Source organism: Varanus komodoensis, unplaced genomic scaffold (assembly GCF_004798865.1).
Source record: "Varanus komodoensis strain SLA01 unplaced genomic scaffold, ASM479886v1 scaffold55, whole genome shotgun sequence".
In the NCBI taxonomy this organism is placed as follows: Eukaryota; Metazoa; Chordata; class Lepidosauria; order Squamata; family Varanidae; genus Varanus; species Varanus komodoensis.
This window is the reverse complement of record NW_025336157.1, coordinates 2,077,487-2,098,311: the sequence shown is the minus strand read 5'-3', so window position 1 is coordinate 2,098,311 and position 20,825 is coordinate 2,077,487. Positions and strand designations below refer to the sequence as shown.

The 20,825-nt window shown below is 49.4% G+C and overlaps 2 protein-coding genes across 2 annotated transcripts; both read left to right on the top strand.

Annotated features, from left to right (window-relative positions):
- Positions 1–858: 858 nt before the first annotated feature.
- Positions 859–12,758, top strand: LOC123032562 (phospholipase A and acyltransferase 3-like). Its single transcript, XM_044448540.1, has 5 exons — positions 859–1,051; positions 4,875–4,960; positions 9,021–9,123; positions 9,639–9,907; positions 9,988–12,758. The coding sequence occupies exons 1-5, from the start codon at positions 874–876 to the stop codon at positions 10,090–10,092; spliced, it is 741 nt and encodes a 246-aa protein (XP_044304475.1). The 5' UTR covers positions 859–873; the 3' UTR covers positions 10,093–12,758.
- A 1,786-nt stretch (positions 12,759–14,544) lies between these two features.
- LOC123032563 (phospholipase A and acyltransferase 3-like) lies at positions 14,545–20,591 on the top strand. The gene is made up of 5 exons (XM_044448541.1): positions 14,545–14,885; positions 15,989–16,124; positions 17,767–17,869; positions 19,140–19,408; positions 20,243–20,591. Exons 2-5 carry the CDS (start codon positions 16,089–16,091, stop codon positions 20,354–20,356), a joined length of 522 nt encoding a protein of 173 aa, XP_044304476.1. The 5' UTR covers positions 14,545–14,885; positions 15,989–16,088; the 3' UTR covers positions 20,357–20,591.
- Positions 20,592–20,825: the final 234 nt, after the last annotated feature.

The following is a 20,825-nucleotide window of genomic DNA, read 5'->3' as shown; positions in this document are numbered from 1 at the left end:
GGCGCCAAAGCGATTTGACATGTTGATTTCATCTGTGTAGCATCATATAGGGGAGGTAGGACCGTAGAACAGAGTTGGAAGGGGCCAGAGGCCTTTAGGTCCAACCCCTGCTCGGTGCAGGATTCCCGGTTACACATCCCAGTCAGGTGACTGCGCAGACACTCTGAATCTCTGCACCCCGCGACCCCCCCAGGTAATCGGCCCCATGGTCATCCTGCTCTGACAGGACACACCGCTTGGTGCCTAGCCCAAATCTGACGTCTCAGTCCGTTATTCCATGTCTTGAGAAGAGATCTTGGCCTCCTTTGTGACGGCCTTTTGGGTACTTGCAGAGTGATATCGCATCTCCCCTTGGTTGTCTTTTCTTTAGGTTGAATCTACCCAGCTTTGTCCGTCTCGCCTCCAGTCCCTGAATCATCTGTGTTGCCCTCTGCACTCTTTCTAGCTTTTCTGCATCTTGAGTATAGGGGGAAAAGTACTTCTCATGTTCTGCGGGAGATAATTCTGCCACCGCAGCCCAAAATAGCTTTTGCCCTTCTTGCAGCTGCATCACGTTGGCTCATCTTTAGCTTGTGATCTGCAACGACCCCAAGATCCTTTTCATTTGTGGTATTGCTGAGCCAAGTCTTTCCCATTTTGTGGTGCATTTGGCTTCTTGTTCCTGAGTAGAGGACTTGGCATTTGTCCCTATAGAATCTCAATCTGTTGTTGCACTCGGGGTACAGCAGTCAAATATTCGATCCAATTTGAAACATTGCGGGGTGGATGGGAGGCTTTGAGTTGGTTGCAAAAGAAAAGGAGAGAAATAGTGCAGTTTTGGTCTGGCCAGGAAACTGGGCGAGGGGCAGAGAGAGAGAGGCATATATAAAATTAATGACAGGTAGACAAATTTTTCCAGCAGGAGGCAGCACGATCAAGCTCTGCTCTTCCTCTGATGACGCAGCTCAGCTGACCTCGCAGCCATCTGTTTTTCTCTGCCCGTCCCTCCCTGCTCTCAGCTGTTGCGGGCAAGTTCAGTCCGGGAGACGCGTGGGGTTGCCTGCCACCGAAGGTTCGTTTATGCCTCCTATTTTTGCAACTTAAGCACTGAGCTGGGCTCGGGTGGGGGAAGATGGCTTGGCAACGCAGCTTCCTTGCTTTGCAAAAGGGCCCGGTAAATTGCGATGGCCGCAAGCTGGCCGAAGTAGCTCCCGGCTTCTTTATTTAAAGGCGGTGCCAGCAGAGGGTGGAGAAGATCCCTTATGGGGAGGGTATGTGCAGAGGGGTGTTCACCGCTCTGCTTTTTGTGCCAAGTCTTTATAAGCTGCTGTGAGAAAACTGCGTTTTAGAGCGTGTGAGAGACAGCAAAGGGACTTGCTTCTCTGGGTTTTCAGCGTGTTTCTCTGCCACCCCCTTCGCCCCAGAGTAGGTCCCACTGGCAAGAGTGTTCAAGTCTATGTGCTGACTGTCACAGCCTTTAAAAAATTTATTTCTAGTTTGCCAGTCCCGCTTATGATGTAGCTGAGAACCCAGCCTCAAATGGATCTGCCCATCAAGAGCGCCCAGAAATGCTTTCCCACCTGGTCAAGCGCTAGTTGAATGTTTTTTTATGGCTTTTAAGGTAGTGTTGCGAGCCACTTCCACAGAAAAGCTGGGCTGGCGATGAAACACTTTCAGAAAGGAACGATGAACCCTTTGCAATTCTATTGCCAAATGCCACGCTGGAGTAGTTTTTGGGAGTGTGGAAAATAGGGCAGGGGTGGATCTAAAACAAGGGCCAGCATTTCTGAGCTGAAAACCAGAGCCAGTGTGGTGTGCTGATTAAGAGCATGGGACTCAGACGATCTGGGTTCTGGTCCCTGCTCAGCCATGGAGCCAACTGGGTGACTCTGGGCCAGTCACGGACACTCAGCCCAACCTACCTCACAGGGTTGTTGTTGTGGGGATAAGATGGAGGAGGAGAATGATTTGAGCTGCCTTGAGCCCTTTGTAAGAAAAAGGCAGGATATAAACAGAAAAATAAAAACTCCAACTGCTTCGGGAGGCAGAGGGAAGATGCTGTTCCGTCAAGCGCAAGCCCTTCCACCTCTGATGCGGACCCTACAGATCCTATAAGCAAAGATGGAGGGTGCAGTCTAGGAAATGTTGCTTTAGGGGAGAAATGTTAGAGCTGGTTCTAATGTCTCAAAAGGTTTTAAATCCAGGTTCATACTAAAATCTTTTTTGTGTTGTATGCACAAATTCTTAATTGCTCAGAGAACTTCAGTTATTGGGCTGCATAGAAACGAAATTAAACAGCCACACGTGGCTGAGCCATTCTTGCCCATCTGGTCCTATCCAGATGGGTTGAACTACAAGTTCCAGATTCCCCAGTCTACATAACTGCCTGGGGGAATTCTGGGTCTTGTGGTCCAGGACTTCTGCAGAGTGCCAGGTTGGGGATAGCTGAGTCTGCGCTTAGGAGAAGCAGTTCAGTCCTTGGGAACGGGACATGGAATAGTAGAAAAGCCAGGAAACCGAAATGATTGGCGCTTGGCAGGAAAAGAGGCAAGCTCCTTGGAAGACTCCGAGGGCCAGAGTTTGTGTATCTCTCTTTAAAATAAGTTAACTCGACCTGGACTTCACCGGTCACTGATTCCGGCATTTATATGCACCTTCTCTATTCAGAGCGTAGAACTTAGCTGGAAAATAGCCGACGGAGCCCCTTCTTCCCTATATCCTGGCCTCCCCTTTGAGATCAGAGGCAGGGGTCCTTCTCTTTGAAGGGAATTAAGAGGGACGCTACCCGGAGAAGGGCCTTCTTGGTGATGGCGCCCCAACTTTAGAATGTGCTCCCCAGGGAGGTTTGCCTGGCGCCGTCGCTTTATTCTTTTCAGTGTCAGGTGAAGATCTTTTTCTTTTCCCCTACATTATAACATTGAATTGGTTTTACCTTTGATGTTATCATTAATGGTGGGATGCAGTGTGTTGTTTCTCGATATGTTTTGTTTTTTATAAGCCGTCCAGAGACTCTAGTATTGGGCGGAATATAAAAAGCTTAAATAAATGAAACAGGGTGAGCAAAGTCCAGGCAGACCTGTTTCTGGTACTCCTTGCCTTGGGGCGGTTTGGGGCCAGCCTGTCCTTTTAAGACTGTGGTGCTGTGCGTGGGATGATGATCCCGGCCGTGAGGTCAAGGCAAAACGGTCGTTGCTGGCGGTGACCAGGGTGTCACAAAAGGCCTCCCTCTTGGGCACAGAAGACCTCTCAGCCGCGGCTGCCTGTGAAGGGAGGGAAGCGGAAAGTCCCGCCAACAAAATGGCCCACCTTTTCGTGTGGTTTTGTGAGAGGAGTCCTTGCAGTGAGGCGGCCCGCCAGCCAAAGGGGTCCCCCAAAGTGGGAATGTCCTCAGCCCCTCCTGCACTGCAGCCGTTCAAGAAAAGCGTTTGGTCACTTCCCTTGGCAAGTCCCAAGAAAGCGGAGCCGGGGCGGTCCAGCTCGGGTCCCAAAGAGTCGGCTGCACTGGGCAAGAAGAGGCTCCTGCCGAGCAGAGAGGCCGCCCCACCTCGGAGGGGCCTGAACACCATATGGAGGAAGGTCGGCTGTGCGGAGGATGTCGAAGTGGGGCGAGGGAGAGGCCTGGAAGATGGCGCCACGCCGAAGAGCAGCCGTTCCCGGGGCTTTGGGGGGCTGTGCCTCACAGCCTCCCAGTTTCCATGACAAGTCACTGGTGAGGAAGCCCAATGCCTTGAGCGGGAAGGAGGCGGAGGCACCGCTCCGTCCTTCCTGCACAAAAGCCAAAGGAGCCCAGCCCCGGGTGCCGGCCAAGGGCCCCCCGGGGGCCTCCAGGCTGGGCAGAGTCGGGTCTAAACGAACCAAGAAGCTGCCTGGTCAGGTCATCGTCTTCAAAGGTAGGGCCTTCTCCGTGCCTGCCCCCCTCAATCATGGTCAACTGGGGGGAGAGCTTTAGAAATGGAGCCCAGCCACATGTAAAAATAAAGCCTCAAATCTGATATGCATCTGTTAAATTCCTTCTAGCGTTGGGATTGAGGCAGGGCATAGGTTTTGCCAAGCTAGAACTGGTGGAGGAAAAGTCCTTGAAGTAGTTGGCAGGTGAGAGAGATCCGTGATGCCTTGTCAGCGGGGCTTCTTCTCCAGTGTGGCTTTTCCTTTGAGCTTTATTTTATTTTAGAGCTCTGGGGAATGCCATCTCCCCAGATAGGTTCACCGCCATGGATAGCTCCTATAAAGCTTAGTGTGACAGCTGTAATGGCTAAGGAGTCAGCTGTTTCTACCCATTAATCCTAGCCTGGCCCTTTCTGTCCGACATGCATCCAGAGGTCCAGCATCTGTCCAGGGCTGGTTTCAAGGGCAGGCGCGGTCAGGCCAAGAGGCCGCAGCCCGACAGAGGCCCAAAGCTCCTTTTCTTCATGGACGCAGCCTGCACGTTCTTGCTCCAGAACATGGCGGTGAGGAGGAGGAGGAGGAGCAGGAGATGCCATGGCCAACTGTTCCACCAGCTCTCTGGTCATCAAGCCAAGCGGTGGCCATAATGAGGAGGAAGATTTGGAGAGAGACCATGGTGGTGAGAAGCGGACTCACTGAGGGAGAGGTCCCATTGCGGAGGCCTTTCTCGAGGGTTCGCCACAACCTGGGCCAAGCGTTGCTTTTCTCTTCATCGTGTTCTTTGTTGGTTCTTCTCCTGGGGCTTGGTTTCCAGAACATCCAGGGAAAAACCATCCTGGAAAGGTCACCTTACTAGGATTTCTTCCATCTTGGGTGGAATGAGTTCAGGGGATTCTTGGCTGGGACCAACCAAAGGCTATCTCAGCAGGGTCTTCCGAAGGTCCTTGCTCCCTCAGCTCCTGCCGGTGCATCTTGAACATTGACCTCTCATGGCGCTTTCGCTCTCTCAGGTAGTGGCCTGGCTGTTGCGCATGGGAACATGGACATGAAAAGGAAGACCAGCCATAAGTCGGTGGACTCAATACCTGTCAATCTGGTAAGGCCCAGGTGAACCGGAGGGAGATGCGGGTTGGTGGACGCGCCTTGTTCGTGGAATGCATTGATATCAGACGGGCTGCCTGCTTTCACTGGTCCTGCCTCTCATAGGAGGCTTCAGAATTATTATTATTATTATTATTATTATTATTATTATTATTTTGTAGTTGTAATAATATTTATATACCATCTCTGGGCAACTTACAAAATGGAATCAAAAAGCTGTTGCACATAATTATTTACTTGATTTAGAAAAGCGCACCCTGTCATCTCAAGCAGGACTCTGGGCGCAGTGTTGATTGAGCAGAGCAATATCATATCAATTATGCAATAAATAGTATATGTTTCAAAAAATTGATTAAAACCAACCACTGAGACTGCAATACAGGAGTTATCCTCAACCAGGATAGTGGATAACTCATCACTAAAACATTGTTTAACCAATTGAAGTAAAGTTAAAATAAATTCAATATCATTCGATAATCATTAAAATTCCTGGAGAATAAAGCTGTCATTGCCTGGTGCTGAAATGATTGCGATGAGGACGCCGGGAGAACTTCTCTGCGAGCTGCTTCCAAAGATAAGGTGCATCCCCCGGGAAGGCCCCTCTTCTTTTCGCCATCCCCTTCACCTCCTTTGGGGTTGGGCTCTTCAAGAGGGGCCTGTGAGCCAGACCTTAATACTCAGGTAGGTACAGGTGGTCCTGGAATATGTCCAAGTGCCGAAGCAGGTCACCGGGCGGATGATTCGGCCTTCCAAGGATGCTGGCTAGTCTTTTAGCTTCCGAAAAGACACACTGCCAACACTTCTGGCTGCCCGTCTCTGCCCCACAGTCATGGTCCATCTTGGCAGGCAGGCTTGGGGTTCAGTGGTTAGAGGAAGTCCCCAGTGACTTTTCCTATCAATGGGTTTAGCCAATGATTCACCAAAAGAGAGCAAGGCACACGGCCAATTAAATCTCACATTATCTTTCTAAATATAAAGCCACCTGGCAGCGTAATCTAATCTGGGTCTGTCGTCTTAGTTGTGTGCCTCTAGGGCAGAGGTACAGAATTTGGGGCTTGGGATCCAATCCAGGACTCCGGGTTTCCCAAATGGCCAAAGACAATGTTCTTTTAAAGACAAAGGACCCTTTTGCTTCGTCTCACCCTCTTCTCCCCTCCACAATTTGCTTGGTTTAATTCCCCTCCCAGTTAAACTGCAGCTTTTCCTCCTTTTAATGGCTACTGCTAGGAAACTTTCCTCTTCTAAGACTGAGCTCCTGCTAGGGAGAGCTTGCAGCGAAAATAGGGTGATATTTGGGGCTTTTTAGTTTGGGGCCTTTTGCCTTCAGTCCCATCCACCACTGGAATGCATTCCTTCAAACTTGCCGGAAATAAAATACGGCCCCCAGACTGAGTGAAGTTCAACACAAAGCAAATTTGTTCCCTCAGCGATATCACAGTTCTTCAAATAGTTGGCAGCTCTTCAAATATTTGATGATAAAATGATATCACCCCTTACTGAGTAGAAAAACATTCTGATCAGCATATAAAATTTCTCAGCCTTGCCCTGGTCATGGGTTGAATCCTCTTTCAGAAGCAAATATCCACCAGCCGTTCAAGGAAATTATAATTAATTAGAAAACTGCAATGTTTGGTAAAGAAAGAAATTGCAAAAGATAGAGTTTAAAGTCATTTGCAGTATATAGATTCAGAAGCCAGAAAAGCAATAACCATTAATTTGAAAAGTGAGGTAAAATGCAGAGCTGTTGAAGGTTAATAAGGCACAGAATGAAGGTTAATGACTATTAATTGCAGTATGGTTTAGTAATACGTAAACGTTGAATCATGGAGCATAGGTTCATATTAAATAGACACGGGACAGGTGTGATAAAGTTCTTTGAAACACAATTCTGCAAATTCTACTGCTCAGAATAGACATGTGCAGAATCTCAGGGCCAATTTTCAGCATCTTTCTGAGAGATGTGTTGATCCTTTATCTATTCAGGGTGATGTTCTCTACCTCTGGTATCAGGGGCAGCGTGTAACGGGGGCCAGTTCCTGGGGAACGTGGGCAAGAGAGTGCTTTGTCCTCGTGTCCTGTTTGTGGGATTCTGTGGGCAGCTGGTTGGCCCCTGTGTGAAGCTTAGAAAGCAGTGTGGTCTGAACCACAGGGCAGTTCTTATGTTATAACCTTGTGCCCTGTCGAGCTAGCTTTCCACATGCAGGGTTACCACGAGCAGGGTGTGAGCGCACAGCCCTTGATTCCCAGCGTCAGTTTATTTCCTCTGATAGCCATGAGGACTAGTAACCATGGGCAGTGTTCCACTCCACAAATTCCCTCTTTTGAAGCTCTCCAAATGGGGGACCAGTGCTTTTTTTTGTCATAGAATGCACCGGAACAGAGTTCCGGCTCCTTTTTTCGACAGATTTTCCAAGTTTTAAAAGTAACTTTTGAAGATTTGATGTTTGGCCCACGTGGATTTGAATCGCCCTGTCGAGCTTTGCAGGTCGGCGGCAAAATCATTAAAACGGTGCATGCGGGCTGCTTGCGTGTCGAGTCCGATGCATGCGCACTTCGTCTGCGCTGGTTGCGATGGCACTGCTTGGCTTGTGACTGGTCGTGTGGCCGCACGCTGAGTGCTTACTGTGGGCAGCAACTGTTATGTTTCCTTACACAACTGACGTGTGTGGGTGTGTGTACAGTGATTGACTACGTGCGAAAGGTAAACAATTTCATGAGTTCCGGCACCTTTTTTCTTACAAAAAAAGCACTGCAGGGGACCGTTGCTAAATCATTTGGAAAGGCATGGCTACATTTGAGGCTATTCAGTAAGGGAATATCTTGACCTTGCTACGACTTCCTCAGAGTACAAAATTCACCTTCATTCTCCAGCGTGGCAGTTTGCATTTGTGAGTCACAGCCAAGCTCAAAGCACGTTTCGATTAAGTTTCTAGGTTTTTTTTGTAGCATTTCTGGGAGTTGTACAGATGTCTGTTCAGCTCAGAGCCTTCTGTATTGTTTAAAAGTGCCCCTGTTAAAATCCAGTGCCAAAGGGTTTTGGATTTGTAGTGAATGAGCCGATGTGCCGATACCTGCCCTGCCTGGAGATCATTTCGTGTGTCCCCAAATCCAGAACTCTGGCTTGGTTCTTCTTCCACTGGGCTGAACAAGCCAGGATTAACTGTGGCCTGTTAGGGGTCAGACAAGCCAGAGTTTGTAGCCTTGGGTATCACATTCAACTAGCTACATCCTGCTCGCGAGTTTAACAAGTGAAGGTACTTGGATAAGGCATGAAAACCATTCCTGGCATCCAGTTCACACTTGGTAGGAGTCACCCTGGAATTGGGCTCAGGATCTTTCTGAAAAAGAGGGAAGGAGGGGATTTTTAAGTGCAGACTGAACTCTTCACATGGGCAGATGCTTTGCCACCTCCCAAGAAGAGCATTACTTTGCTTTATGCTGTTTCATTTTATGCCTGCATTAAATTTGTACCCTGCCTTTTTTCCTTTCAAGGCAGCTTATGTAATTCTCCTCTCAATCTTACCTTCACAACAACCTTGCGAGGTAGGCTGGGCTGAGCGTCTCTGCTGGCCCAAAGTCACCCCGTGAGCTCTGTGGCGGAGCAGGGACTCAAACCCAGTCCCAGGAACTGCTCCGCCACACTGGCTGTCGTAATTTGTTAAGCTCTAATAAAGGGCTGAGCTTTAAAGTTTAGTCTATTTCTGCCGGACAGAGAAAAGTGTAGGGAAAGACTGCTTAGGACACCATGCTGAACAAGACATGTCAATGGCTCATTCCCAGCATCCCGTCAGTGTGGCTGTTTATGTTCAAACTTGACATGCCTCTCCATTGCAAACAGCTTTGCCGGCTTTTGTTGAAGAACAGTGCCATTCCATCAATGCCCGGCCTTTTTTCAGAGCGCGGCTTTTGTTCCCCGTCTGGAATGTCCCATCATTCTGGGCTGCCCCGTGACTAGCTAGCTCAGGGCTTGGCTTGGCTTGGGGGCGTGTTTGCCATTTCCCACCCTAAATCAATTCTCCTGTTCTCTGCTTTCCTTCCCTCACCTCTACTTACAGGATGGCCTGACACCGGGAGACCTGATTGAAATCTTCCGCTTTGGGTACCAGCACTGGGCCATCTATGTGGGGAACGGTTTTGTCATCCATCTGGCTCCCCCAAGTAAGGGATCCCTCTTCCCTCTCTCTGCTAGGATTGCCAAGTGGCCAATAAACTTCTGCCAGTCCGGTCTGCTCTGGCTTGCAACCCAGACGGCGATTACATCCTTGAAAAATGTGCAGAGCTAATTTTTGGCTATTTGTGGCTATTTGTGAGAAGGAGACAAAAGGCCAGCGAAACCCTTGGCCTCTCCAATTCCTATTTCCTGAGGACTAGAATCCAGAGTGCAAGGGGTCTCCAGCTCTATTATATCCCCCTGTATATTAAAATGCTCCTGGGACGGCTGCACTAAAATTCAGGAAGCCGTACCGTGCCCATAATGATTTCTCTGGACGGTTCTTCTCCTTCGGAAATGCATTTGAAAGAAAGGAGTGTTCTTATCAAACGGAAAGAGAATGGCCAGGAAATATCAAAGGCAGAGGGAAACGTCGCCACGGCGTTGCCGGATTTCCCGGCTGCCCCTCTCCTCGGCGCTTCTCCCACGCAGTCTCAGGGGTGCTTTCTCTTCCCTCCCGAAGGCGAGTTCGCCGGGGCCGGCTGCGCAAGCTTGATGTCCACCCTGACCGACAAGGCCCTGGTGAGGAAGGAGCTGCTGCAGGAGGTGGTGGGCAGGAACCGCTACCGGGTCAACAACAAGTACGACGCCAAGTTCCCACCGCTGCCCGCGGCCAAGATTGTCCGGCGGGCCGAGGAGAAGGTGGGCCAGCAGCTGGCGTACAAGGTCACCAGCGAGAACTGCGAGCATTTCGTCACGGAGCTGCGCTACGGCGTGGCCGCGAGCGACCAAGTAAGCCTCTCCGTCGTCTTAGCGGTAACAATATTCCGTCCCTGCGTCTGTTGACTGGAGGCTTCTCTTTGCTCTTGCAGGTGCGGGATGTGCTTGTGGGGGTCAGTATCGCAGGCCTGGGCCTGGCCGCCCTGGGACTCGTCGGCGCCGCCATGGTCAGGAAGAAGAAGCAACAGAACCAATAACAGAGACTCGGAGACGGCCGTTTTCTTTCGGGTTTCCTTGTTTAGACCTAGTTTTGTTTTCTTTCCAAAGCCAACTTCCTAACCAACCAGCTCAGACTGGTGCAATTCAGAGCCGTGGTCCAAAAGCCCCCTCTGCTTTCTGAACAATTTGTGTGTGTGTGTGTGTGGGTGACATGCTTCCCCCTCTGACTCTCCAGTAAAGGTGTGTTGCGAGTCCACAGAGGTGGGTGGTGAGGGCTCCCCCCAACGTTATGGACCACCGTGGATCATGGCCTTGGTTGCAGCTACGTGGACAGCAGCCGGAGCAGGAAGAGGCAAGATGTGGGGGGGCGGGGGCGGGGGCTGCGGAGGACAGCACGTTCTCCCAAGTTTGTGACAAAGCCGAGATTCGGACTGTGGCCTTCCTGATGTCTTGCCCGGCCTCACAATTAGCTAACCCTAATTAACATGCAGAACTGGTGGTGGTGGACACATTCTAGCTCCAGTGTTTTAAATCATTCCCCTTCACTTTTACTCCCCTTTCATTTCCACGGTGCCACTCCAGAAGGCCGCCTCTCTGTATTTATATTGCAGGTCGGTAAGATGCGTGTTGAAAATTCTGGTCCTTGCATTTCAGACTTTTTGGCAGGGCCGGCGCTTATGTTGAGACTGAAGCCCAGTTGGAGCCAGCAAAGGCCTCGCTTCTGTAGGACGGAATCGGCCCAGAGTTGTCTAGGGAATGCTTTTTCTGGATTAGGGGTCCGATTCTAGGGAGTGCCAACTGCTGCCCGCCCACCTCTTGATTTGGTCCATTCACACATTGCTTTGTTTCTTGGGAACTTTGTACCTGGCTTGAGGTATGAGAGCAACTCTAAAATTTGGCATGGGTCAAACCTGCACTGTGGAATCCACCCTATTTTATGTTGTGTTGGACCCCAGACATGTGTTTGGGGTTTGGAGGATGCTTCTCCTAGAAAGACCTCCCCCAGCCTGGTGCCTTTTCAAAGTGCTGGACTACAGCTCCCATGGGCTGGGTTGGCAGGGGATGATGGTCCTCAAAGTCCAACACAACTGTTGGGGTAATGACGTTTGGCAGAATTCTTCCTCCAGGCTGCATGGTTGAAGGAGAGAACAAGTTTTGCAATTTCTCCTTCTGCAAGGCGCTCGATTCCTTTTGTGGCTTCTCGGCTTCTGGAGACTTTTTTCGATGAAGGCTGGGACAAATACATTTCCGAACGGAAGCAGTGGAGATGGGAAGGAGGAGAGGAGAGATGCAGAGGGAAAGAGAGGGGGGTGTTTGGGGGAGTGCGAATTTTGGGTTTGGCTTTTTGATAAAAACTTCCCAATGTTTCCAAATTTGTTCATTTTCTGGGGGCAGAAAGAAACTGAGTTTGGGATACAGGGAACTCCTTTTCTGATTCACCCAGCCGGGCAGAAGCTCTCGGGAGCTTGGCTCTTGGAAGACCACCTTTGAACCCCCGTTTATTCAGCCATGTCGGCATCTTAGCAGCCATGTTACAAAGAGGTCACCTCTAGGCTGGGTGATGCTCTTCTTAGCAAATTTAAATGGTGTGGATTGAGGAGAATTTTATTTCTGTTCCTTTTTTGCTAAGATGTGCTTAAAGTCACCCATTTCTTCATATACCAGCTGGAAAAAAACTTTAAAAATGCCTCCGGTGTAAAGAAGGCAGGGCTGCTAACTGATTGGAAGAATTAAACTGTTGTGTTAGACCAGGAGTAAGGAAGCCATGGCTTCTTGATGGACTACAACCTTCAGCATCCCTGACCAGGGATGTTGCTCAGCAACATCTGGAGGGCTGCAGATTCCTAACCCCTGCATTATAGAGGCACCAGAGCAAGGATTGGTTTGAAGATTTCTTGGCAAAGTGTGAGTTGCGGAAATTCTCTTAGAACCCAGAGATAACCAAGGAAGAAGATTCAAGTCCCATGTGGGGAAACAGGTGGGTCGTTTTGAAGGATAAACCTTGAAATCTGAAAGGTTGTGAATATTTGCATTTATTTGTATAATTGCACTGAGTGAAAATTCTGCGCTTGGCAAAGCAGAATTCTGCGACTTGTAGAAATGAGATGCATTTCCAGAATTTTTCCAATCTTGTTCCATTTCTTCACTGTTTGACAAAATTCGTTTTACTTTTGCTCGCCATGTGTGGATGAGGAAGAAGAAAATTCAGGATGGGGATGCTATAGACTTTGTAAAAATCCATTCCATTTGCATTTCACAGATTGTCAAGTTACTTTTCAGTCCATTGTCTTTTTACTGATGGAATTAGGATGTGTAGAGACACAAATTCGGCATTTGTAGGAACACAAATTCGCACTCACGCAAATTCGCACTCACACAAATTCGCACTCCTGACATGGTGCAAATCCCTGAAAAAAGCAAATTTTCACCCTTCAGTTCATGGAGAAAATGTGAACTTTTAATCAGTGTTTCATATTTTTCTTGGAACTAAGTTTGTGTAAAATTACCGAAACTTCAAAGAATGGTCAGAAAAGTGTAACAAAGCAGCCGGAAATTAGATTCTAAGAAATTCAAACTAACCTGAGTCAGTTCTCTGATCATCCTAATCCAGTTGACTAAATTCCTGCTTCCAGACTCTGGAAACCTGGCTAAATTAAACTGTACCAATATTTGCATGATCCACAATTGTGTGAACTGCTTTTTTTTTTTTTTTTTTAAAGAGCCAGTATGTTGTAGTGGTTAAGAGCGTGGGACTTGGGACTCAGGCGATCCGGGTTCAAGTCCCTGCTGGGCCAAGGAGCCAACTGGGAGACTTTGGGCCAGTCCCAGACACTCAGCCCAGCCTACCTCACAGGGTTGTTGTTTAGGGGATAAGATTGGGAGCAGCAGGAGAATGATGTAAGCATTCTTTGTAAGAAGAAAGCGGGATATAAATCTAATAAAAAGAAAATAGCAGATGGTTTGAACCATTTTGGGAATCTGCCATAATATGACTGCTTTGTGTTTGTGTTTGGCTTGATCTAGATGGTGGGGGGGGGCACCCACTCCTGCAATTTACTTTTAAAAGCCGTTCCCACAATTGCTAATTATACGAGTGGTATCTCATCTACTCAGTTACCTCTCCAGCTTCTGAGATGTGTGAACGCTTACTCATAAAGCAACCAAGGAACAGGGACAAATCCTCAGAATCCATACCACACTTTAGATGCCCCTTTTTTTGGTTCTTCGAAACACATTTGGTTTTTAGGTTGATGTGTAGAGAAGGTTTTTCCCCTCTTACATTGGCCTGCTGTGTTTTCTCACCGAGCTTCTTTCCCCATTACCTATAATTGTTTTTCTCTCCTGCTTTGCACCTGATAAGGCTTCAATATTCTCTACAAGACTCCAGGGAGGTTTAATAGTGAATTTTCCACATTGGAGCTAACAAACATCACGAAAGACTCTAAAGCAAAAAAGAAGATCTAAAAAGAAAAATTGATGTTGCAGGATCTCCAGATGAAAAGTCTTGCAATGAGGACTTTTTACAAATCGCGTTCCTTTAGCTGTAGGTGTTTTTACTAGCCTCAACTCTTAACAGGAATTTGATCAAGGGCAGAAATATTTCCACGAATAAAAAGATTGGACAGATCAGCGTTTCGTGTGAGTTATTGCAAATCTGGGGATTTCAGGAACCCGAAAATTGCAGGTTCAGCAAGTAAGGCCCAGCCTGACTTCTTATTTCTGGCACTTAACTCTAGAGAATAGTAAATACTGTTCTTGGCAGCATTTCACAGATGAAACTGAAGACGTTCTTGAAACACCCAAAATCTTCATATCATTGCACTTCCTTTATGCATTTCTGAAGCTTTCCAGGTGATCCACAAAGATTAAAAGCTGTACAAATACACTAAATATTTAAAAAGTTTCTGTATAAACCTTTCAGGGAGCCGACACACATGTGCAAATCTAGAATTCAAAAGATAAGCAAAATAAGTCGTCTCTGTTCAAACTGTCTAGTCCTTGTTGTGTTCCTGAACCTCCTAGGAGAGCAACCCCAGACGCAGTGCGGTGCAGCAGTCCAACCTGGGGAGCTAAACTTTCTCCACACGCAGCGGCCTACAGAGGAAGGCAGACGGCCGCTCGCTGGGTGGGGAGTTGATTTTCACTGCAGCTGCCACATCTTCACTTCGTCTAAACAGCCGGCCAGACTGACTTGCCGCTCCATTTTCCAAATCTCTTCCCAGAAAACAAAGGACAGAAAGGGAAGTAGCTGGAAGTCGTCCCGAGGCTTATGTGAAGGGGGTGGCATATAAGAATTCCAAATAAATAGAAAGTAGCCAGAACACTGAAACCAAACGATATCAAAAAGGACATGTCACCGCAGAGGAGAGAAGTGCTTGTTTTTTTGGGTTTTATTTTTTATTTCAAAAAAGCAACAGGAGGAAAAGACTACTAAGAGAAGTTACAGATCTGTGTGCTCGTCTTCTGGGACATTTCCCGAGCTGGACAAATTCGGTTCACCATTTTTGGCAACCACCTTTTCAACACTGTTGCTCAGCTTTCTTTATTCAAACATTGCCTATTGTGCTTACAGGAAATAAGATCATTGCTGTGGACTCCTGGTTTGGTGCTTGGTGGGTGGCCCACCCCCTTTTCCTGCCTGGTTTGACGCGAGTCAAAGCTAACACACTTTCTCCAGCCACCGCCTGAGGTTGATTCCCAGTTGGGAGACTCCCTGGCTGCTCCCTTCGCTCCATGCCCTGGAAAAGGGGCACGATCCTGTGGGCCACGTGAAGAGCTAGCGTGAAGAAGTCCGATTCCTTTAAGTGAGCAGCGGCGACTGCGTTAGCAGGTGAGATAAGCACTTGATGAATTGACCTTCCTACTTCTCTCCACCATACTGACTGGTGAGATCCCTGCAGATTTTTCTGTGCCAATGTCAGTACACAGACAAGCATAGCAGAGTGGAGATTTTTCCAGGCCGATTCTAAAGTGCTGGTTGATTCGTACACAACTGCAGCGTGGTGTCGCCCAGGGACGTCTAGTAACTGGGTGTGAGTTCTAGGAAACGCAAAGTAATACTCTTAATTTCACTGTTTTGAAGTGACTTCCTGTGCTGGGCCCCTCCCTTGGAAAGAGAGAGTGTGGGTGTCTTAATACATCTGAAAGGCAGGGAGATAAATATAACTCTATGCAAGATCTTCTTTCACAAAGTCCCTGGCCCAAAATCCTTCAGTCAAAACGGGGAGGACCCAGATATAGGAAGTGAAATCAGGAAAGCAGAAGTGCAAGAAGGGTTCAGAATGAGTGCCAAAAGAGGATTATTGTGTAGGGCTTATTTTGTACAGCACCGCAGTTTACTCTTTCAGTGTGGCTCTTGAATTTGCTCGTTTGGCTCACACCGAAGGGGCAGTTCTGGGTCATTTTCCAGTACCCAAACTGGAAAATGCCTAGAATGGGTACTGGAACATGGTTTCTCTGGAATGTTTGAGGCTTGCGGAATTCTTTGCTTTGGAGGTTCTACGCTTGGTTGTTTTCTTTTCTGGGCATTACCAGCTTCCCACTGCGTGGCTTTCAATCCTCAAATATTATTTTCAAGTGTCTCTCATACACGCCGTTGTTCTGGCCTCTTTTGTTCAGTAAAGGGAGCGTTCTGACTGTAATACTTGCTCTCTGGACTGGTTTTTTTTTTCTGGCCACCTGCACCCCCCTTTTCCTGGCCAGGTGGTCACAAATAGTGTAACCCCCTGGATGGATGGATGGGCCCCCCGATTTAGCTCTGAGCCGGTTGTTCCCCACAAAATGCTTTTCCGGTGCACTGCAAGTGGTCCATTCTGTCGTCAGAGGTTGGGAATTGGAAGTAGCCGCCTTCGTGGGCAGAGTTGCTCTCTTGGCACGTGTCTTCAAAGCAGCTGTTCAAGCACTACTTTCGCTTTCCCTCTTGGCTGCTCACAGTTAACTCCTGAATCAGCGCCAGAAGCAGCAGGAGATCTGCCGTGACTGCACCCAGAGCTGCCACGTTTTCTGGGTTCTTTGTACCTGATCGACCGTGACTATGGCGATGTCTGTCCTGGGAACAGAATACTATACGGTGAGTGAGTAATCCAAGCAGGTGTGGAAGTGTATGGTGAAAGAGTGGGGAGCGTGCTCGAGGCCAGGTTAGAGGGAACTGACTGGGCTGGATTGTATTATGGGGCTTCAGGTAGGTGCCAGGTGTGCTTGGCCCAGTGAAGCGTGGTGAGCGAGAGACTAAAAGCTACGTTTTTACTCCCGGGAATAAGTTCGATCAGAGCGAAGAGGCAAAAAGGCAAGACATGGTAGGGCTCCCTTTGATGCCCTGGATGACCGGGTAGCAAAAGAGGTTTCTGGCTGGGTTGAAAGTCCTGCTGGAGCTCCTGAGAGGCACCTTTGAATGGACGTGGTCTCGGCATGCACCTGGGAAGCTGGGCCACCTTATTTATTTATTTATTTACTTGCTTGCTTGCTTACTTACTTATTTAAAGCATTTTTATGCCACCCCCTTTGCAACAAGCCTTGGGGCGGCTTACAAAGCAAATAAACAAATATTGAATGAAGTTTAAAAATCCGGATACATCTCAGCAGGTGTATAATAAATAAATAAAAACAACAATTAACAGTTAAAATATTGTTTAAATAAAAAGGTCTTGACCTGGTGCCAGAGAGCATATAACGACGGCGCCAGGCGGACCTCTCTGGGGAGCGCATTCCATAGATTGGGCGCCACCGCAGAGAAGGCCCTCCTCCGGGTGCTCGCCCTCCTAATATCTTTCACGGAGGGCTCCCGGAGAAGGGCCTCTGCCGCCGCTCTCGGGGCGGGAGGGCAGATACGGACGCAAGCGCTCCTTCAGGTAACCTTGGGGCTGGGAGGGAGGCAGCTCCAGCTCCGGCCGCTGGGGTTCTCTGTTGTTGTGTCGGCACAAGAGATGTGCTTAGCCCTCCCTCCCCAGTGCCGGCCAGCCAGGTATGTCCTGCAACGGAAGGCACCACCACAGCTCTTTCCTGGGAGAAGTCATGCGGCGCCAGACTTTCTAGCTTTGCTATTGGGTTGTTCATCAGGGTGCGTTGCCTCGGCTGGGTTCAGACAACCTGGTCACCCGCACCTCAGCTGCGACCCAAGCTTAGCTCGTACTCGACCCCAAGGCAAGGACAACCCCTGGCCAGTTCTGACATGGAAGACCTCTGGGGATCCACAAGATTCCAGCAGCATTTTCCAGGGGGGCACCTTCCCAAAGTTTAGGAGTTTAATTCCCATCCATACCAGCCAGCCTGATCAAAGGTCTAAAGATTGGTGCTTCAGTTCAGTTTCATTTTGCATTTCAAAAGCCAGCAGTTCTGTTCAAATAGAAATAATGTTTACATCAGTTTCCCAACCCTTCAGCCCGGGAACCTGTGAGGTTGTGACCCTAGCTGACTCTGTCGCGCCAGTAGGAGTCCGTTTAAAAATGACTGCTTAACCCTTTGGCCAAAGGCAGCTGCTGGACGGATCTTCGGCACGGCAACCTTACTTATTAAATACCTCCACGCTTCGGTCAGAACCCAGCCCGGACCGCAACCCACAGTTCAAAAAACCCACCAGCTAGCCAGGGGTTCTCATCAGGGGTTGTTTGCACTGAACGCTTCTTTCTCTGAGGGTTGGGTGTTCTCTTGCGGGTTTCCAGCTTAGATCAACACACGGCCACCAAATAACGTGGTTCGGTCACGTCTCTTTGCAGGAGGAGCCAGATCCCGGGGACCTGATTGAGATTTTCCGTTCTGTGTACCAGCACTGGGCCATCTATGTGGGAAATGGTTATGTCGTTCACCTAGCTCCACTCTGTAAGAAACTCCTTCCTCCCCACAATGCCTGTAATAACCCCCCACCCCACCCCACCCCAAATACTTGCTTTGGCAGTGGCTTTATACTCAGAAATTTGGCATGTGACTTTGAAGCTTGGGAGATTAGCTAGAACGGTGTATGCTTTCCGTACCTCGTTTCTGTGTGCTTTAAATCGTGCCTCCTGGGGCTGAACTGAATTGAGCTAACTCACATGAACTCTGATTCCTAGGATTTTGGGGTGTACACCCACACGCAGATGTGCACACATGTGGTATGACAGGAATAAATCCAGTGCAGGTTTTTTATCTTGCCACCCCAGTCTGTGTTCGGTCCAGCACTCTCTTTGCAACGGTGGACAGGCAGATGCTGTTTAGCTCCAGTGCATCTGCGATTCAAAGGAATACTGCCCCTATCCATGGAGGTTCCATTGAGCATTCCTAGTTTGGGCCCATTGAAGTTAGTGGCTGTTCTCGCACTTGGGTTGCTGAACTATACAGTGTCTGGCTGAAATCTGTCATGCAATTTTCTGGGGATTTTCTTCGCTTGGAGAGGAAAGCTTTTTGGGGGAAGGGGGCTTCGTACTCTGCTCTGTAATAGTGGTGCTTTTGAGCTCATCATTGCTGGGGGGGGCGTGTTATTTGGGGCTTTCTTTCTAACGCATTTTTGGTGCTTTGCAGACCCCCCAAGTTGCCAGTGGAGGCCAATTGTGTTTTCCCTTTCCCTCTTGAGGTGGGCAGCGCATCCGTTTCGGGGAGTAGCTTAGCACCACATTAGTTCGACCCCACGGATAGCTCCCAACCTGTTCAGAGTCTTTCCTGGGGTGGAAACCCTCTTCCATGGACACTGGATCCCATCATCCACTGGCTAGCTGCCCAAACCTTCTGACCGGCAAAGGCTCATGGAAGAAGCGACCTTGGAGAGGGCGCAGATTACCCAAGGGGTGAAAGATTATGCGAGAGGTTTCCCCTTGCAGCTGGCTTGTAACCCAGCTAGCCACAAAACTCATAACCTGCTCACTGAATTTCCTGGAATAGTCTTGTTTTGCTCTTAAAGGATTTCCCTTCTCACAAGTTGCTTCTCGCTGTAAAAAAAAGAACCTTGCCTGCCGCCACCGGATCTCATAATCAGGAGAAATAAACAAGTGAGGTGCCTGGTTGATGCTTTGCAGCTTTCTCAGTCCCGTGATGGGATGCGCACGAGGTTTTCACGGCTGGGTTTCCTTCGGTGGCTGTTTCCTCCCCAATCCGGTTCCCACTTTCCCTCTTGCAGGCGAAGTCCCTGGGGCCGGCTTCGGCAGCGTGATGTCCGTCACCGCCGACATCGCGTACGTGGAGAAGGAGAAGCTGAGCGTGGTGGTCGGCACGGACGAGTACCAGATCAACAACAAGCATGATGCGAGGTTCTCCCCTCTGCCCAAGGCCAAGATTGTCCGTCGGGCCGAGGAGATGGTGGGCCAGGTGCTGCGGTATTCCATCATCACCAGCAATTGCGAGCACTTTGTCACTAAAATCCGCTACGGGGAAGCCAGGAGTGACCAGGTAAGGGGTGTCCTTGAATTGCGTCTTGGGGTTGACCCTGGTTCAGTGACATCAGGGCCGGGGTTGGGCAGCCCTGGGCTCTGCTCAGGGCACCCCCAGTGGGGGCCCCCTGGAAAAGCCCCCTGTAGTGGCTGCTCCTTTTCCAGCCGGCGTGTTCGCAGCCTCTCGCTTTGGCCTGGAGGGGGTGAGCAGCTGGCCGCGGGCATCATGGCCAGCAGCTCCCCCTTCCGAGGAAGCCAGTGGCAGCCATGATGAGGGAGAGGAGGAGCCCGAGGAGCTGGGGGGCCACAGTGTTGGGGATGTATGCACTGAGGGAGGGGGCCCCTGGAGGAAGTGCAGCCTAGTGGTGGGAGGCAGCTCAAAACTCGGTGTCAGCCCTGGACAACCCACCCGGGGCAGATCCTTACAACACGCAAGGCTTGCAACAGAGAGTTGCGGCATGGCTGAACCTGTCCAGGGCTTGCAATTTTGCAGGGTGCCCGTTGCTGGGAGCGGGACCCTACAGACACCTCCTGATCTCGCTAGTCGGATGCTGCCTTTGGAGGCTCCCCTTTCGTTCTGTGCTCCACGGCTTGGGCATCTTGTCCTGTGTGGAGCAGGCTTTAAGTCCTGCGAGGGAGCGAGTTGGGCTGCGATCCTGCATCTTCCCAGCGTGAGCCGCAATCTGGCGTTGGGACCCCAAGCCTGGCCTTTGCCCCCCTCCGCAGCCCACGCACAGAGAACAGGGATGGGGGGAGCCCGGGGCTTGATGGCTCATGCAATTTCTGTCCATGGGGACAGATGGACGGACTGACAGAAGATGCACACCCCCCTCACACACTTTTGCCCCTGCAGGTTAGAGATGCGGTTGCCTACACCATTGGAGGGGTAGCTTTGGCTGGTCTCGTGGGAGGAATTTTCTGGATGGCTTCGAAGAACAAGCAGAGGAACCGAGAAGATGACTATTAGCAGATGCTCTGAGGAGCTGTATCTGTGTGCTTTCTGTAACATCACCTGCCCAGATGCTGGACGGCCCATTTCAAAATTTCATCGCATTTCATTTGAAAGCACTTTTGAAAGGAAGGCATACTTGAAAGGAAGTATATTTCCCTCCCCACATCCCAAGCAACCCTCCTTCCTGCGTGCACCCACCAGCCCCTCCCCAAAATGCAAAGACATAAATAAAAGTGGCCTTTTAACTTTTTGCTGTAAGCATCTCAGTATGGATTCAAATAGATCCAGGAGCAAGCAACCTATAGATAATGAAATATACATATGGTTTCCAACAGTATTCTTGCAGCTTTCCTCTTTTTTCTGTCTTCTGTCTTCTGCTTCATCTTCTTCTGTCTCCTTCTGTCTTCTGTCTTTTCTCCTTCTGTCTTTTCTCCTTCTGTCTTCTGTCTTGTCTTGTCTTGTCTTGCTTCAAGCTCCACAAAGC

Bases quoted from the DNA above. Each gene is read 5' to 3' on its own strand.
- LOC123032563 (XM_044448541.1), top strand. From the start codon at position 16,089: ATGGCGATGTCTGTCCTGGGAACAGAATACTATACG. The intron at 16,125-17,766 runs GTGAGTGAGTAA...GTCTCTTTGCAG, and splicing joins TGGGAACAGAATACTATACG to GAGGAGCCAGATCCCGGGGA. The intron at 17,870-19,139 runs GTAAGAAACTCC...TCCCTCTTGCAG, and splicing joins CGTTCACCTAGCTCCACTCT to GCGAAGTCCCTGGGGCCGGC.
- LOC123032562 (XM_044448540.1), top strand. From the start codon at position 874: ATGACAGGTAGACAAATTTTTCCAGCAGGAGGCAGCACGATCAAGCTC. The intron at 1,052-4,874 runs GTTCGTTTATGC...TCGCTCTCTCAG, and splicing joins GGGGTTGCCTGCCACCGAAG to GTAGTGGCCTGGCTGTTGCG. The intron at 9,124-9,638 runs GTAAGGGATCCC...TCCCTCCCGAAG, and splicing joins CATCCATCTGGCTCCCCCAA to GCGAGTTCGCCGGGGCCGGC.